General features: G+C 42.1%; 1 protein-coding gene across 2 annotated transcripts in view; it reads left to right on the forward strand.

Annotated features, from left to right (window-relative positions):
- LOC145451835 (DNA polymerase epsilon catalytic subunit A-like) overlaps positions 1 to 17,357 on the forward strand; it is a 39,876-nt gene that overhangs the window by 10,729 nt on the left and 11,790 nt on the right. For both annotated transcript variants that reach the window (XM_080330062.1, XM_080330063.1), the window contains exons 15-35: positions 217 to 338; positions 1,222 to 1,395; positions 1,459 to 1,550; positions 2,475 to 2,620; positions 2,684 to 2,886; positions 4,527 to 4,677; positions 5,698 to 5,813; positions 5,883 to 6,006; positions 8,321 to 8,476; positions 9,606 to 9,771; positions 10,243 to 10,337; positions 10,399 to 10,600; positions 11,035 to 11,171; positions 11,235 to 11,326; positions 12,299 to 12,479; positions 12,686 to 12,821; positions 12,888 to 12,996; positions 15,114 to 15,231; positions 15,970 to 16,143; positions 16,719 to 16,864; positions 16,927 to 17,015. In XM_080330062.1, coding sequence (XP_080186188.1) covers positions 217 to 338; positions 1,222 to 1,395; positions 1,459 to 1,550; positions 2,475 to 2,620; positions 2,684 to 2,886; positions 4,527 to 4,677; positions 5,698 to 5,813; positions 5,883 to 6,006; positions 8,321 to 8,476; positions 9,606 to 9,771; positions 10,243 to 10,337; positions 10,399 to 10,600; positions 11,035 to 11,171; positions 11,235 to 11,326; positions 12,299 to 12,479; positions 12,686 to 12,821; positions 12,888 to 12,996; positions 15,114 to 15,231; positions 15,970 to 16,143; positions 16,719 to 16,864; positions 16,927 to 17,015 — 2,929 coding nt within the window. The remainder of the gene's footprint in view (positions 1 to 216; positions 339 to 1,221; positions 1,396 to 1,458; positions 1,551 to 2,474; positions 2,621 to 2,683; positions 2,887 to 4,526; positions 4,678 to 5,697; positions 5,814 to 5,882; positions 6,007 to 8,320; positions 8,477 to 9,605; positions 9,772 to 10,242; positions 10,338 to 10,398; positions 10,601 to 11,034; positions 11,172 to 11,234; positions 11,327 to 12,298; positions 12,480 to 12,685; positions 12,822 to 12,887; positions 12,997 to 15,113; positions 15,232 to 15,969; positions 16,144 to 16,718; positions 16,865 to 16,926; positions 17,016 to 17,357) is intronic.

Consider the following 17,357-nt stretch of genomic DNA (forward strand, 5'->3'; position numbering starts at 1 on the left):
CGAGTCAGCAAAAAATTCCAACTCGAGAAATCACAACCCTAGTTTCTGCTTTACAAAATCTATGTAATCCCGTAGTAGTATTGCGTTAAAAACTTGAAACGTAACAATACTAGTTAAAGAAGCTGGTACTTCGTCACTGACCTCCTCTGATCGGTAGAAATATCCTTTCATTGTGACATGCACTATTGCAATAACTTTTCATGTACCGTATCTCAGGAGTACTGTCGGATTGCGTATAAAAAGACGAAAATAAGCCGAACAGAGGAGCGCTACACGACCATCTGTCAGCGAGAGAATTCTTTCTATGTCGACACGGTGCGGATGTTCAGGGATAGAAGGTGAAAATTCATCGTTACGGCTGTTCTTCGTTGGCTGTACTCATCACTGTGCCAGACTCACGATTGGAAGTCTAGGTTAACTTGATATCAACGATCAAAGCTTAATGAAATCGATCTTAGATGGTTATTGAGGCGAAATTTCTGTAACATGACGACTTTCTTATATTTAAATAAGTGTCTCTCAATACAGTGTTTCGTGGCAACTCTCTTGCCATTATGCCAATTTATTACAAAATGAACGCTTGTCTGTTAATTAGAGAGATGAAACATCAATTCAAATCATATTTTTTTTGGATCACGTCGTAATATAGAGTTCATGATCTGCTTTGGACAAAGCGTAGTGAAATTGTTGGAGGTGTTTTACTAAACTGTGTAAAAGTGACCTTCAACTACGTCAAGACTAGTTTTATGGGAAAGCTATAAAGATTCATCATCAGATTCATTAAATTTCGGCAGTACAATGTAGCGGCACCGGCCGTATGATAGAGGCTAGCAAAACGCAGTTACTGTTTCGTTGAAAGAAACCGAATAATAAAAATTGCCTTCGCCTTGCAAAATTACCCAAGAGAACCACGAATAACACATGTAATATCAATATAGCAGCAGTAAATGTCTCAACAAATTGAACCTTCGAATGTTTGCTTTTGAGTCGCATACATTTGCCGTAATTATGTGACATCTTACGAGTCCCCACGTCCACAAACGGCGCAAACTCAGTCTTCCAATTTTACCGGCCTAGAAGCTAAAAAGGTTGAGAACCACTGGAGTGGATAATATAGATATCAGGCTTTACTGCTGTCACTACTAGAATTGACCAGGAGTTGATATTCTCGGTTATCCCGCATGCACTGACATTTGATTGTGCTTTGTTGTGATACCCAAGGTACGAATTCAAAGCGGCATTGAAAAGAGCCAAGAAACAAGTCTCAGAAGCGCAAGCTAGCGGCGACGCAGCCGAAATCAAGACCGCCAAAGGCCTGGAAGTGCTGTACGACTCTTTGCAACTGGCTCACAAATGCATTCTCAACTCTTTCTACGGATATGTGATGCGAAAAGGGTGAATTTCTGGATTTAATATTTGTGACTGCGACGTTAATAATGCCGGGCATGTTCTTTGCAGGGCGCGGTGGTATTCTATGGAAATGGCGGGTATCGTCTGTTACACCGGCGCCAGCATCATCACAAAGGCACGAGAGATAGTCGAAAGAATTGGTGAGTCCGTTAAGATTTGTAGAGCGATGGATAGACAGTACAGGTCATATGTCCAGAGTTGGCCAAAGTAGTCAAAGCTGGTACTGAGTAGAAGTAAATTTGGTGGGTACTTTCAAACGTTCAAAAGATCTCGAATAACTCCAAATGCAATATGGTACTAAAAATAGGCACAATTTTCAAAATAATCTGTTGTAGCGGCTGTTTCGCTGAGCTGTATTACAATTTAACTTGTAGTTTACAAAATCGTAAGTGGTTAAAATAAATAGTTTGCCTTAAAAACTGTTAAGTAGACGCGGAAATAGTCTAAAACTATAACGACTCGAGTAAATAGTACCAGTAAGCAAAATTTACGTGAGTAAAAGTACTATTTCGCAGGGCTGTAACCAAGTCACAAGGCTCCGACTCACAAGTCATTCTCACTTTTACAGTTTTGACTCGAGTAAATTCGAGTCATTTTTGATACACCACCGAGTCAAGTCCAAGTCAGCAAGCAGAGGGTCGGGTCCGAGTCATGGTATTATGACTTGATTCCAAGTCGTTGTGTTGAAGGCTCAGTTTCCAGTTAAAGTCTTGTTAAACCCACTTTTTATAACTCTGTTTCGTGATATCGAATGGTTCGCATTTATAATACACTAATTTTTCCTAATTTTAGCAGTTTCTGGTCGCATTTTTAAGTACCAGTACCAATAGACCAAATCCCAACAGCGTGGTCACTTTACTATTCTTCTAAATTACAATGAGATGTCGTTCTTGGCAGTCTGAGTTTCGAGTCGTATGACTTGGTTCGAGTCATGCGCAATGACTCGAGTCCAAGTCGAGTCAATACACAGATTGGCTCGAGTCAAGTCGAGTCACCCGAAAATCGTGACTCGAGTCAATAAAACCCTGCTATTTCGTAACCGACCGCCTCTGCGTGTGTCCCAGGCCGTCCTTTGGAGCTTGACACCGATGGGATTTGGTGCATTCTTCCGGCCAGTTTTCCCGAGAATTACGTGATTCACACGAAAAATCCTAAAAAGCCAAAAGTCACCATTTCGTATCCGGGCGCCATGCTCAACGTTATGGTCAAGGTTAGTGTAACAAAATAATATTTTGACCCAGTAGTCCTTGAAGTTACCCGCTGACGTGTTTAGGACGAGTATACAAATCACCAGTACCAAGAGTTGGTCGATCCCAAGACGTTGGACTATAGTCAAAGGAGCGAAAACTCTATATTCTTCGAAGTCGACGGTCCCTATTTGGCTATGATCTTACCGGCTTCCAAAGAAGAAGGGAAGAAATTGAAGAAGAGATACGCCGTGTTCAATTTTGACGGCTCTCTGGCTGAATTGAAAGGGTTAGATGCCATTTTTAATTTCATCTGTTGCCATTCTGGAACAGCTGTGTTTAAAATTCGTTAATTACTGGCAGGGCCAGATACAAAGATCAAAGTAATCGAATCCGAATCCAGTATTACCGTAATTTTCTATGTATAATGCGCAAAATTTTCACGATTTTTCGACCTAAAATAGGGGGGGGGGGGGCAGATTATACATGGGTACAGCAAGCCTTGAAAAAATCTCCCTCGATCACAAACTTGAAATCACACCTTTCTTCGTGTCTGTTTCCAATCGCGCATCACCTCTAGCCGTCGTGGCCCGTAATTCGTATTAAAGAGTGTAACGCGTAATTCGTATTATAGAGTGTAACGCGCTGCCAAATAGAGAAGCGAGTTGCCAATCAACGATAGTGTCTGCACAGCACGCGGTCTCCTGCTGAGTTAGTTTGCCATTTGTACGCGAGTGAAATTAGGTCGCTGATTGCTACAAGCGTTCGTGTCAACGACCGGCCTTGACAATCCCATATACAGAGGTCATGTGCTTGCGTAATCAGTCGCATCTCCAACAGGACTTGTGCGCCCGACATAACCGTTGACCTGAGCAATCGCATCTGTAATTGTAATAGGCCTAGTGCGCAAGATGTCGTGTGTCGCTAGCCTGAACTATCGCGTCGCCGGCCTCGCAGACTTTGGCTACTATCTACTCTTGGTTAGAGACAATGCCGTTAATTGTATTATGATTAGCGATGGTTATGTCATCATTGTTCGACAGTGACATCGCAAAACAGAACAACATCGTGTACTAAAACACAACTATTCATGTACTGCGAATGCAGGGTGCGTACAATACATGGGTACAGGCTTTTCCCCAGAATTTACACGCCATTTTAGGAGTTCGTATTATACATGGGGGCGCACTATATTCGGAAAATTACGGTAATTGCATTGGTTTGAGTGGTGCGATTTGATTATTTTGAGCGGTGAAATGACGCAACCCAGCAAGTTGTTTTGACGTTTTTTCCCAGCCCCGGAACCTTTAAACCTGCAGCGCAAGGCTACATGTTTGTAATGCCATTTCTGGCAATCAATCGGCTCGGAGCATTGTCACACAAAGATGTATCGTGATTTTGGTTGTAAAAAAAACAAATTATTTTCGATGATCAGAAGTTCTGGCATTATTTTCTTCGCTAGGCTGTAAAATATATATTCATGTTTTGATTCATATTTCAGATTCTGTTAGTCTTGTCAAGTCCAACACTGTAGAATCGGTCTGAACTGCAACTTTTTTACTGATTGACACCAAATTTAGGCAATTTCCACCTCAAAACGACTCGATTAATTAATATTCATTATTTTTATGTTTGTTGGGCCAATCCTATACGATTTCACCCCCAAAACAGCTAAATCTGCAACCCTGATGGAGATCATTAAGTATTAATATCACGACATCATAATATCCATTCAAGTCATGTATACATTGTGCTCTATCATTGAACTGCTGGGACCTGACACTAGTTAGGAATTGGCAGTAAGCTTATAAAAATTGTCGAAGATAGTAGTATACAAAAGGGTACAAAGCATTTCTTTACCTGTTACCGCCCGTCTCCAGCTATTTCTATGCTGATTTAAATTTGAGAATCGCTATCTTTTGTCGCAAGGTTTGAAGTGAAACGACGCGGCGAACTGCAGCTCATCAAAATCTTCCAGTCCTCCGTGTTTGAAGCGTTTCTGAGAGGCAAGACTCTGGAAGAGGTGTACGCGTCCGTAGCGAAAGTTGCCGACTACTGGCTGGATGTGCTGTACAGCAAAGTAAGGATCAGATAAAGAGCTTACTGACTGCTAACAGTGAAGCTATCTCCTAAAATAAGCGTGCTACGACGGCTTCTACAGTCGTATGAAAGTGGAATTCTCGTCAATGATACAACTATCTTTTCAGTACTCAGATAAATAGTCTATCACTACCGAATCACCACAATTATTACACGATTCAGATTCGAGTGCCCTCTGCACAGCCTTATCAGTGACGGATATGGAATGTTGCATTACCAAATTATGGAGTTTGATTTCAAAACTCCCCCTCCATCAACTCTACCGGTGAATCTGATCACATGGGCTGAGAAAGGATAAATGTTTGATAGCAATATGTGAACCTACTAATAATAATCACGAAATTCATTCGTGAATCTGAAAAAATTTTCGCGCTTTACGCCACCATAACTTGTCCCACTGACTATTCATAACGTGACCAGCCGCGATTCCGGTGCGTATAGTAAGCTGATATCAAAAAGTAGATTAGTTCAGAGTTCATCGGAAATGGACATGGACAGTTTAACAATAGCATGGGTATTTGGCATCCAGTTACTTCAATGCAGCTAGGCCCTGGAATGCGACCGTATTCTACATAAATAATAGAAAAACGGCTGTGAATAGGAAGGAAGGAAGGACATAGTTTATTTTTGTCCTTGCTGTTTTTGCGGCATATACACTGACTCGTGCTACATATACACACGATCTGTGCATATGCATATCATGAGTGCATGATGTGCAATTGTACATATGCCGCTGGACAAGGAAGTGCAGATATAGCCTTTACTGCTTTCTAAGTCATGCACCACCTCTCCATGCTATCCCAGTAATGCATGAGCGCCAAGCAGGGAAGGCATGGACACCAGTGTTACTAATCAGGTCTTTGGTCTGACCCGGCCGGGGATCGAACCCACGACCTACCGATCAAGAAGCCGGACGCTTCACCATTACGTCCTATTACATCCTATCTTGTCGGTTGTCCACCCCTGCTCTAATTAAACATCGATTCACCTTTGACCGCAGGCAGGGAACATGCCCGATTCCGAACTTTTTGAACTAATCACGGAAAACCGGTCGATGTCAAAAAAGCTCGAGGAGTACGGGGCCCAGAAATCGACTTCCATCAGTACGGCGAAGAGGTCAGACTCAAAAATATCGGAAAGCTTGTTCAAATGTTCAATTGCAGCCAATGTCATATTTCGATATAGGTTGGCGGAATTTCTCGGCGATCAGATGGTGAAGGATTCGGGTCTGTCTTGCAAGTTCATTATATCGAAGAAACCCGACGGGGCGCCCGTCACGGAAAGGGCGGTTCCCATGGCGATATTTCAGGTTTGTTTAAATTTTTTCGCGATTCCACCCATGAGTAGTGTAGTACGGAGGAATCGCAGCCACTGTAGATCGTGTATGACTCATCGGTTTTCAGCAGTGGCGGTCAGTAATCTTGTACTTCTACTTTTCCAAGTACTCGAGTAGGTTTTGCTTACTTGCAGTACTTACTTAAGTGGCAAGTGTTTTTCTACATCCACTTGACAGTATTTTTTGGGAAATTACATACCTTTTTACGCTTTTGATTGGGATGAGCTGGCATCACTTTTACGTGCGAAATTGTCGCGATAGCTTTGTGAACCAGCCCGTGTACCATGGTAACTGAATATATTTTTGAAAATACGACCTATTTGTAGTGTTTATGCGGAGTATATTAAAAAGAGTACAAGAGGAAATGACACAACGGTAACGAAACAACAAAAACGACATCTCTCTCTCCGCGGGTCACACGAGCTCTGCTCGCCAATGTTCACAAACATGGACCAACACTCATCAACGAGCGATCAATCTATCGCACGCTCTATGCTCAGCGTCCGAGGAAACAGTACACAAAATCTACACAAAGGCACAGTGTTGTCAGTGTTTTTGCGTTGGTCACTAATGACCTTTTGATCAAATTTTGTTTTTGAAACAATATATTTGAGTCTTTGTACTTGTCTAACCTTTCCTTGTGTGTTTCTATTTGAAGTAGATTTGACGTGGCCTGGAAATTGCTGCTGTTGTAGCTGAATTGTTGCTGAATAGAAATTTATGCCATTACTTCTGCGTGTGCTTCAGTACAGACGCTGATTACATAGATCTAATTCAGTGGTTCTTAACCTTTTTTCCTCCAGCGCCCCCTTTCAAAAATTATCGTGCTCCAGCGCCCCCCCCCAAACTTCATAATGTAAGGAATGTAATAAAGACAATGAGTAAGAGGGAGGGCCGTGACAGCACTTCGTCAACCCATTAAAAACGATTGCCTTGCGCACCCATAGCGTGATAAACCGAACTTCTGAGGGCTTCGCCCCCACGAACCCCCTATCGTGATTTCGATGGTCAGCAAAGTTTGTGTGGCCTGGTCACCCTAGGTACCAAAATTTTCTATAATGCATGAATGAATAGGTGGCAATTACATATATACGTCGCGATAAACTGAGTGAGCTGTTGTATGGGAAGATAAAGGGCACGTAATTAATAATTAAACATATTCGGGCGTGCCCGCAGGCACAATTATTCGTCACCAGGCCCGTAACAGCACTTCGCCAGCCCCCCCAAACAAAAAACGTTGGTCCTGGGCGCCCATCGGGTGATAAACCGAGCTTCCGGGGAACTTCACTCCCAGACCCCCATTAGGCTGTCCTCTATTTGCTGAAAGCCTGTTAGGTATCTACATTGGGTGTCCATTTACTGAGGCAGCTATTGTCGCCTAGTCGCGCGAAGCGCGAAAAATTTCACTAATTAATGATTGAATTGGTCAATATCATCGGAAATTGCATGTAAATTGAGATTAATTTTTATCCTCTCTCTGCTCACGTAAAGACATTTACCGGTAGAGCTGAGGGAGGTGCAATATTCCCTCTAAGCTGCGCACGTGCGCAGTGCTGACACGGTCTCTGCGCACAGAAAATCTACGTTGCGCACAACAAATCCGAAGTTATTACCTTTTTTTAGTCGATACGCACTGTTGTCCAGGGGTCAGCGCAGTGAGTTGTTGAGTGTGCGCAGACTCATCAAAACTTGAAGCGAACATTGTGAGGTTTCTTGGAAACTGTAGCCCCCGTTAATAATACTTAAACATATTCGGGCGGGCGAACCCGTTGGTATGACTTCGTTGCATGATGTTATTTCGTGACCCCCTGTCTGCAATATCAAAAAATATAGAATCCCTCAATGGGGATATCGCCCAACAGGAATATCCGTCGCCCAATCGTACTAAACTAAAAGACGCACACGATTTCAGATTGGTATTTCTTCACTGACATATAACTTTTCCCTGCCAGATGGAATTCGTCTTCTGGGGTTCAGATTGCCAAGACATGAACATTCGGTGTCAGTTTTTTAGGCGCCCAAGGACAATTAACCATATATGTATTTTGAAGGCTATATGTAACGAAGTTTTCGGTGATAATTTGCTCTGAATACTCATTAAGGATATGTCCTATCACCACATCATCTACTGCGAAGCTTTTTTCTCCAGCGCCCCCCATACCGCCCCCTTGAGCCCAGCGCCCCCCATATCGCCCCCTGAGCGTTTCCGCCCCCCTTCAACATCGCCAGCGCCCCCTGGGGGGCGCTGGGGGCAAGGTTAAGAACCACTGATCTAATTGCTTTCCAGTCTGAGCCGAGCATCAAACGGCATTATTTGAAGAGGTGGCTGAAGACGTCAAACTTGAACGATTTCGGTATTCGAAGCGTGCTAGACTGGGCTTACTACATCGAGAGGCTGGGAAGTACGATTCAAAAGATTATCACCATACCCGCTGCACTACAGGTCAGTCAAAACGTTTGCATTGTGTGTGGGTAGCTTCAAATCTAAATGCTCAACTGTCAAGCTTTTTTCGTCACGACTCCCTTGACGCTAGTGAAAATTTTCGTGCCCCTTTTATCGTCATATCAAAAAATATTTGGACAAGCTACTGGAAGGTTTGCGATCCCGAATCATTGTTGGCGCATGAAAGGTTTTATGGCCGTTGAGATACTACTCAAATATGGAATTCGGACTATGGCCTACAGAGAGCGATAATTATGAGCTGGAGGTTTTTTTAATCATGATCATGTGCATTGTGCAATGGTAGCACGTAGTACATACATATTTTAGCGCCTAATCCCTTCTATTACCCCTTTTGAGCTGAGCTCAAACGTACCTGATCATGAGCTAAATCAAGAACCAATGGCATAGCTACACGCAATCACCGCTGAATAAAGTGTAAGATTCGGCATCAATCAAAATCTAGCATCAGTGTATGGATGGTACGATGCAATTATGACATTTAAAAACGATATATAATTATGATTATTGCCATTGCATAAACTTGGAAGTTGCAGCATAAATAAAACTCATTTAGAGTTCAAGAAATATCATATCTCTCAGATGGCTTCGCTCCTCCCCTCGGATGCTTGCACGCCCCCCAGTTTGAGAACCACTAGTCTAGGAACTTGATAAGTATGCTACGTCAGACTCAGGGATTAAAACGGCTCCTAAACTCATTTGCCTAGATACCATTTACCAATTAACTTTTCTCGCAGACAATCAGATTTATTCATTCATAGCAAGATTGCACTAATGTTTGTAATGTTTGTGGTCATATCGCTTGGATCGTCTATTTCAAGACGCGTGGTCGATTTTCATCAAGTAAACTAATCATGGCAGAGTTTATGGTGCATAAACGTAGCATAACTGTCGGTCAATGAAGTATAGCAAAACAACTAAGAATGAAAAAAGAAAAAAATAGTCACCGGCACAAAGCAAAATTGGCTGCCCTTGGGCAGCGTGGATGAATCATTCTTTTTCAATATCAATGAAAAAAATGCAAACGTTCAACAGTAGCATTGAGCAGCAAAGTTTAACTTTACTATTTCGAGTTATTCTGATAGTTGACTTACTCCTGCCTCTCTGCCAGGGTGTCGCAAACCCGGTGCCTCGCGTGCGCCACCCCGATTGGTTGCACAAACGGCTGATGGAAAAGAACGATATCTTCAAACAAAAGCGTATCACGGATATGTTCGGCGTCGTACCAAAGAAGAGAGTTCACAGCGACGAGGAATTGGAAAACGACAAAGAAAACGGTAAATCTTCCCTGTCAAATTTCAAGACTTTGAGATGAATAGGGCTAATATTACTCCCGCTACGTAGTCGAACTGTAATGGTATATTATAACTCTTGTTGCATTTGATTTGCAATATTTCACTACTAATGGATTACTATTTGATAGAGAAGGGACAATAGCACTATGTAAATATGCGTCTCCTGGCTGGCATATAAATAATAACCTCCAAATTGCTTATTGTTATGTGTACAACTAGGTATCAAATTACATTGAAAATTGTCACCATTGTTGTTAATACCACTTTTAATGAGATGACGAGCTTTGTTCCTAGAAAGCTATCAGGGTTTGATTCAGGGTTAGGATTGGGGTGAGGGTTACTACTAGGGTCGGTTCTGGGCGTATGAACTCACATGCTCAAATGTCAGACAGCCGTTACTATATCTGGACCAGCCTGTTAAAAAGGTTGCATGCCTATTTACTTATCGTTCAGCGATGGATATTGAAGACACCGGGCCAAGAAAGAAGAAATTGGAAACGCTTCCGTCTGTCGTCTCAAAACGAAGAAAAGTCGCGAAAGAAACAGAGGTACACAAATCTCGCCCACGATACGCTTCGAAAATTTTTCACCGAGTTTTGGGCATTGCAGGATTTGACCAGGACGTGGAAGGAAGCTCTGGGCACGCCGCCTCCAAACGAGTACCTTTACAAAGGCACGAGGGCTCAAAAACACGAGTGGATCGCCTACCACAAGAAGAAATGGGAGTATCAGGCGAAACAGCGGAGGCTTCAGGCAAAACTCGAAGACAGCGGCAATTTCGGGAAGTTCAATCAGGTCCCCGCCGGCCCAGGTAGGTTTTGCGTATGTGATCGGGTCTGGTTTGGTGTTGTGTTCCGTATTAAGGCTAAATAAATCAGCTATGCCGAATTTAGAATTTTGAATTCAATTGAATTAATCTGAAATTGAATAAAATAAGAAGTCTGCTGAAATATCCCAACAAGAAAAACTGCTTTTTAAAACTTTTATCTTCCAAAAATAACAAATTTCGGTAATTTGCGATTCACAGTAGATGGCGCTGTATTGCGGTAATTACGGCAGAAACTTGTTGGTAGGAATTTTCCGCAACATTTGTTGTGTCTATGACCTAATTAGTGGTACTTGTAAAAGCAATGCTGACTTATTGCTTCTGGTTTCAAGAAAGAGCCATGTCAAGCTTATCTTTATGTTTTCGTAAAAACGATGGTTCGAAAAAATCAATTTATGATAACACCCTTTATAAATTAGGCTTGACGGGATTCATGAGGCAGCACGCCAAGACCGTCCTTGGCTCCTCGTGGCAAGTGGTACAAGTCGCCGCCACAAATCAACCGGGGCAGTATCGAGTTTTCGCCCTCATCGGAAACGAGCTGCATACCCTGCGGGTAAATATATATTGATTTCTTATATGGAGATTTACAAGTCATTTTAATGACTTAATGCGACAGGTCAACGTGCCGAGAATTTTCTACGTTAATCAGAGCACCGTCAAAGAGGGAACAAGCGACACTTGGAGGAAAGTGAAAAGGGCACTTCCGAGGTACATCTCTTTTCTAGATGATTTTTGGATTGATTGTATGCAGGGTTGTAATGACTCGATTCGAGTCACGATTTTATGATGACTCGACTTGACTCGAGTCATTTTCTCAGAAAACGGAAATGACTCAAATCGACTTAAATTGGCTCGACCTGGACTCGAGTCATTGCGCATGAGTCAAACCAAGTCATATGACTCGAGACTCGGACACCGACACAGACCGATATTGTAATTTCGAAGAATAGTAAAGTAACCACACAATTGGGATTTCGTCTATTGGTACTGGTGCTTGAAAATGCGTCCAGTAACTACTAAAGGCGTGGAAAACTAGTATATTATGAATGCGAACCATTCGATATCACCAAACAGAGTTATAAAAAGTGGGTTTGACTAGAATTCAACTGGAAACTGAGCAGTCAACACAATGACTTGGACTCGGACTCGAGTCATAATAGCATGACTCAGACTCGACCGTCTGCTCACTGACTTGGACTCAGACTTGACTCGGTGGTGAATTGCAAATGACTTGAGTCGTGTCAGAACTATAAAAGTGAGATTGACTTGTTACTTGGTTACAACCCTGATTGTATATATTTTCGTATACTTTGATTGCATCCATGGAAAAATAGAGTGTCAAAAGAACGAGTAATATTAGAAAGACTTTCAAAATAAAAATAGGCAGTCATTCAAAATAATCGGGTTAGCTTGTGTTAGGGGTAGGGGTAAGGTCACATTAGGGTTCTGTTTGGAGTTATTCACAATGCCTTGCTATGATCTCACTTGTTAGTAAGACACCCGTCATCTTTAATGCCTTGCTATTATGATACTCCCTGTTTGGACGCGAGTCGCATTTGATGTGGGATTTTATACCCTCCTCAATTTAATATTTTCGCCATATAAAAATATGTGCATCGCAACCCGGCTGGTGTGAATTATGAAAAGTTTTGTGTGCAACAATGTCTTCCATTTCTGTAGATCTGCGCCGGTGCTGAATTTGTACGAATACCGCTTACCGGAGACGGAATACATCAAGCACAGGCATGCCATCAAACTTGAACTCTCTGGCTCACACATCGAAGGGGTCTATGAGCTGCAAACGCCGTTGGAGTTTCGGGTTCTGATGGAGCTCGGCCATGTCTGCGGAGTGAAACGCCAAGTAATTTTTTTTTGCGTTATTTCGTTTTTTTGTCACACTGGTCAAGTGGAATGAGACTGAGATTACTCCTGTATAACGCGGTTTGCCAACACGTACTTGAGTTGACATTTTTCTATTGCGTATCTGCGTTCCTGGCCTGTGAAACTGCATTGTTGCTGCATTTTTTTCCGTCTATGCCTTGTAGCTTTACGTATTCTGCATTACAGGAGGCCAGAAAACTCCACGGTATCGACACAGACACATTCGAACTGGATCAAATCGAATCGAAAGAAACCTCAAAATACGTAAAATACCTCGATACCAATTCCATCAAACACCTCTACCTGTATCACCACATATCAGGTGACTTATCGATTAATACCGTGATTGGGTATATTAATAGGATATAACCGTGTTTTGCTTTGGTAGGTGCAAAGCAGATGATGGGCTTGTTCTTCCCGGCCGCTCAAAAATGTTTCGTGTTTGTCGTCGATACCGTTCGCACCAACTCCATGCCCAACATGCAGTCTTTGTACAAGTGAGTGGCTTTGCATTTCATGTCGACAGTACGATTTGGTCAAAAGTTTTTTCCGTTTGGAATTTGCTGCCGTTTATAAAACGATTGAAATTTCAATTTGTAATTACTTCGCTCCTACTGCTCGTAATTTAGTTAAATTTGGTGAAATTTCTTATCCAAAACAAAATGTGTTCCCCATCACCATCATTAATGGGCTCCCCTTGAACACGCTAACATTTATGGTTTCTTCCATAATACATGATATAACTGCCGGAATTCCTCATAGGGCCAGATGTTGCTAAAGTGAAGTTTGTTCACGTAAAAATTTGTCAGTTTTGCAGTCAAAAAAGTTTTTTCAGTCCAAACTATTACGTAAGGACAGACAATTCCTACCAGAAATGAAGATAAGTAGTACAATTCGAGCGTTATTATGGGAAAACACCTAATTTGCATACACTAGGTCGAAATTTGGTCAAAATTATGATTTTTTTTGTAAATAAATGTCAATATTTTGATTTTTTAGGTCGCAATCGTCCGTTTTTTAGGTTGAAAAAATCGCCCTAGTAATTAGTTTATGATTGGGGATTAGGGTATTGTAGGAGCATTCATAGCCTTAACCCCCAGGCCCCAACGCATATGTTTATATATCGGGTTTCATTGAGAACAGTCGATGATCATGTTGAACAGTCTAAATTTAGAGATATTCATGGGGAACACTTTTCGGTGAGGATAAAAGGTACACTAGACCACTCAGACCAGTGCTCTTCAACCTTTTTCGACGTGGTACACCCTTTTAACGTTTGCTCAAAACTCGTACACCCCTGTTCATTAGGGGTCTTCAAAAATGACTTTTTCCTCAAATCGTACTGGCTACTTGATAAAATTGTTAGGTTAGCTAACTTAAGCCTACACACCAAATTTGGTTCAATTCCAACCAGTAGCCGCATGGCTACGGAAGAAGAAAGTTTCTATTTATAATATAAAAATAAATAACGGAAAATGTGAAATTTTTCTGTTCACACCATGAAAGTATTAGGTTGTCTATAAAAATGATGTTCTTCAAATTTGGTTCCATTCCAACCAGTAGAAGTGGAGTTGTTGCCGTCAAAAAACTTGGATTTGAATAAAATAGTATTTGGTCACAGAGTCTATTCGCAGCCAGTTAGGCCGCCCGCCACGCAAATTGGAATTTATTTCGTGTCAGCCCCAAAACAGCATGACATTACGAACGATAATCAACCTAAATGTAACAGTCTTGGGGAGAGAGTATAGGTAAAGCTACTGCTGCAGAAGCGGTAATTCAGATCAGCGATGATAGCAGGCGCACCAGCCTACTGCGTATCAGGCCTGCCCCACACCACACACAGTCGATAGTAGCACATGGGCTGCAAGAGATGTCAGTAACCTCAGATCGTATGCCGCTACACACAGTCTATTGTCGCTAATTTGCATCACTAATAACAAAATACTAAATTGCAAATGTATGGCGAAATATTGGACATAAAATCGGCATTTTAAAACAAAACGGTTTCGATTTCAACATGGCAGCTGTTTCGACCCTGGCTGGCTACGTCACTTCATTTATGTGCATTGCGGTATTTATTAACGTAGGGTAGGAAGTACTGATTCAAGAAGCCTGAGCTATCGTGGCGGTTTCCTCAAAAATCACTAAAAGACAAATGACTAGCTGAACACATGTTTGTTAACTGCATACTTTCCAACACCAAACGGAACCATTGGTCCATTGCCGACGGCTAAATGAATAGGAGAAATATTTGCTTATGACATCACAATCAAGCGGTGTACAGTATTACACTTGAGATAACATCGTACCGTATTGCTCATTAACCTGTGCGTCAACCTGTACTGACCCATAAACCTGTCTTTGTGATAGCTAGCCATCGGCTCATTGTAATTCGGTTCTGGTACACCCCTGTACACCCCATCCGAGTGGTACACCCTTTGCAAATACTGGTACACCCTAGGGTGTACGACAACCCCGGTTGAAGAGCACTGCACTAGACCCTTTTCTTATGTAACCCATCAATATAAGCTGCAAGGCAGTGAAATTAGGCAGCAGTTATATTTATGCGTTATGCGAGCAGTTTGGAACTTAATGCTTGCATATCTTGCCACAGAAACGAATACGCCGCCATGTTGAACGGCGGGGCAGACCCCGCGGGATTGCCACCGGACCATTTCACGTTCGAAATCCGGGCGGAAAAAGACCCGGGCCACATGTACTCTGCGGTTCAGGTGAATATTCCGTTAGTGAATTTCAAATCCTTCGATAATAATGCAAATTCATTTTGTAACACCTTGTTGGCGAGGAGCAGGGTTGTAACCGGGTCACTAGGCTCCGAGTCATAAGTCAAAGGCAATTTTATAGTTTTGACTCGAGTCAAGTCGAGTCATTTTAAATTCAGCACCGAGTCCAAGTCAACGATCAGAGGGTCAAGTCCGAGTCATGGTATTATGACTCGAGTCCGAGTCCAAGTCTTTGTGTTGCCTGCTCAGTTTCCGGTTGAAGTCTTGTTAAACCCACTTTTTATAACTCTATTTGGTGATATCGAATGGTTCGCATTTATAATATACTTATTTTCCTAGCTTTTAAGCAGTTTCTGGTTGCATTTTCAAGTACCGGTACCAATAGACGAAAACCCAATAGTGTGGTTACTTTACTATTCTTCGAAATTACAATGAAATGTCGGCCTTCGCTGTCTGAGTCTCGAGTCATATGACTTGGTTCGAGTCATGCGCAATGACTCGTGTCCAAGTCGAGTCTACACAGAATGACTCAAGTCAAGTCGAGTCATTTCCGTATTTTGATAAAACGACTCGAGTCAAGTCGAGTCATCAGAAAATCGTGACTCGAGTCATTGCAACCCTGAAAACGGTGGAGTAAAATTCTACTCGTGTAGTACTACTGCTTTTTTGAAGCACTTATACCTCTTAATTACAAACGGTGATTACCTTTGAACGCATCTGATCCAGCGCCACCTGGCCGCCTACAAAAACGAACGTCACGGGCCGACGATGATCGCTTACAAGTCTACAATTTCCGGCGCCAAACTCTCCGAACTTATTCCCATCATGAGGGATTTTCCGTTGGTGTCCGTGTACAGGAAAGACCCTGGCAATTTATACGCGGTCTTGGAATGGCAGAAGGTGAGCTTTTTATGAGTAGTCTGTGGTTTACATTTATCCACACGTGTACATTCAAACTCATCATCGGCACACTTGAGGATTCATAAGTAAAACCGCTATTTCAGACCATGAAATTCGCATTGCATTAATTGTAGCCACATGCTTTGAAGCATACAGGCAGACAATTTGATTGCTGATGACGATATGTCCCATGAGTCTTATTATTCTTCACCACCAAAGCTGTGGAGTAGCACGGTGTATTCATTTTTACTGTGGATAGTCTGCTTACTATATGTGGCAAAAGGGAGAAGAAACATAAATATATAAAAATAAGTGCAGTTATCGCAATATGTGATCCATTGTAATAATTGAAAGTTGTACACAGTAACTGGAGAGAAAATAAAGTGAACATCAGACATGAATAAGAGCTAGAAAGGAGATGAACATGTAACAAGAGAGATTTTGACTCCAATGCTGACCATTCGACCAAGTGTACGCTTGGAAATTGTCGCATGAGCATGTTTTTGCAACACATCAACACTAATGTGCAAATTCCGTACGTACGTACGGAGCTGATGTAACTTTCACTATTTCAGATCGGGGCTCGGAGAATGATTCAGCAGCTGCTCAATTCCAACGCCATGCTGTCGGAACTGCTGGAATACAGCCGCTATTTCGGCATCCCCGTCGGGAATTTGCCCAAGGATCCCACCATGTTTGTCAGCGACTTGACTTTTGCAAGGTATTCCGTGCCGCCTGCCCTGCAGTGTACACCTCCTAAATATGGCTCTTCAAAATATTCAGGTATCTCCACAGACATAACCATCTCTTGTGGTGCTCTTCGTCGGATGAACCAGACTTGGGCGGAAAAGAAGCGTTTGCGAACCGATCTCGTGAGTGAATTTATTGCTTGTTTCTTCTGTATACTTTGCAGTGTGAACTGGTGGGTTATGAGCAGGCCGTGTTATTTTTGGCATATACCAAAACTGCCAAAAATAACTTATTTTTGGCATTTTTCGATTTTTATTTTTGGCAGTTTTGGCATCGTCATCTAAATAGATAGTTTCAGCCTCGAATTAGTCACAAAAACGCTTTATTTGGGCTAGTTTGTCAAAAGACACCACAAAATGTGCAGCATCCACGTATAGTCAGTGCCAACAAACAATAAGAAGAAGAAAAAACCTAACGATTACATAGGTTAATAATATCAAACGAAACCACAAAATGTGCAGTAT

Source organism: Botryllus schlosseri, chromosome 12 (assembly GCF_051294905.1).
Source record: "Botryllus schlosseri isolate E-star chromosome 12, Bs_hap1, whole genome shotgun sequence".
NCBI classification, from domain to species: domain Eukaryota; kingdom Metazoa; phylum Chordata; class Ascidiacea; order Stolidobranchia; family Styelidae; genus Botryllus; species Botryllus schlosseri.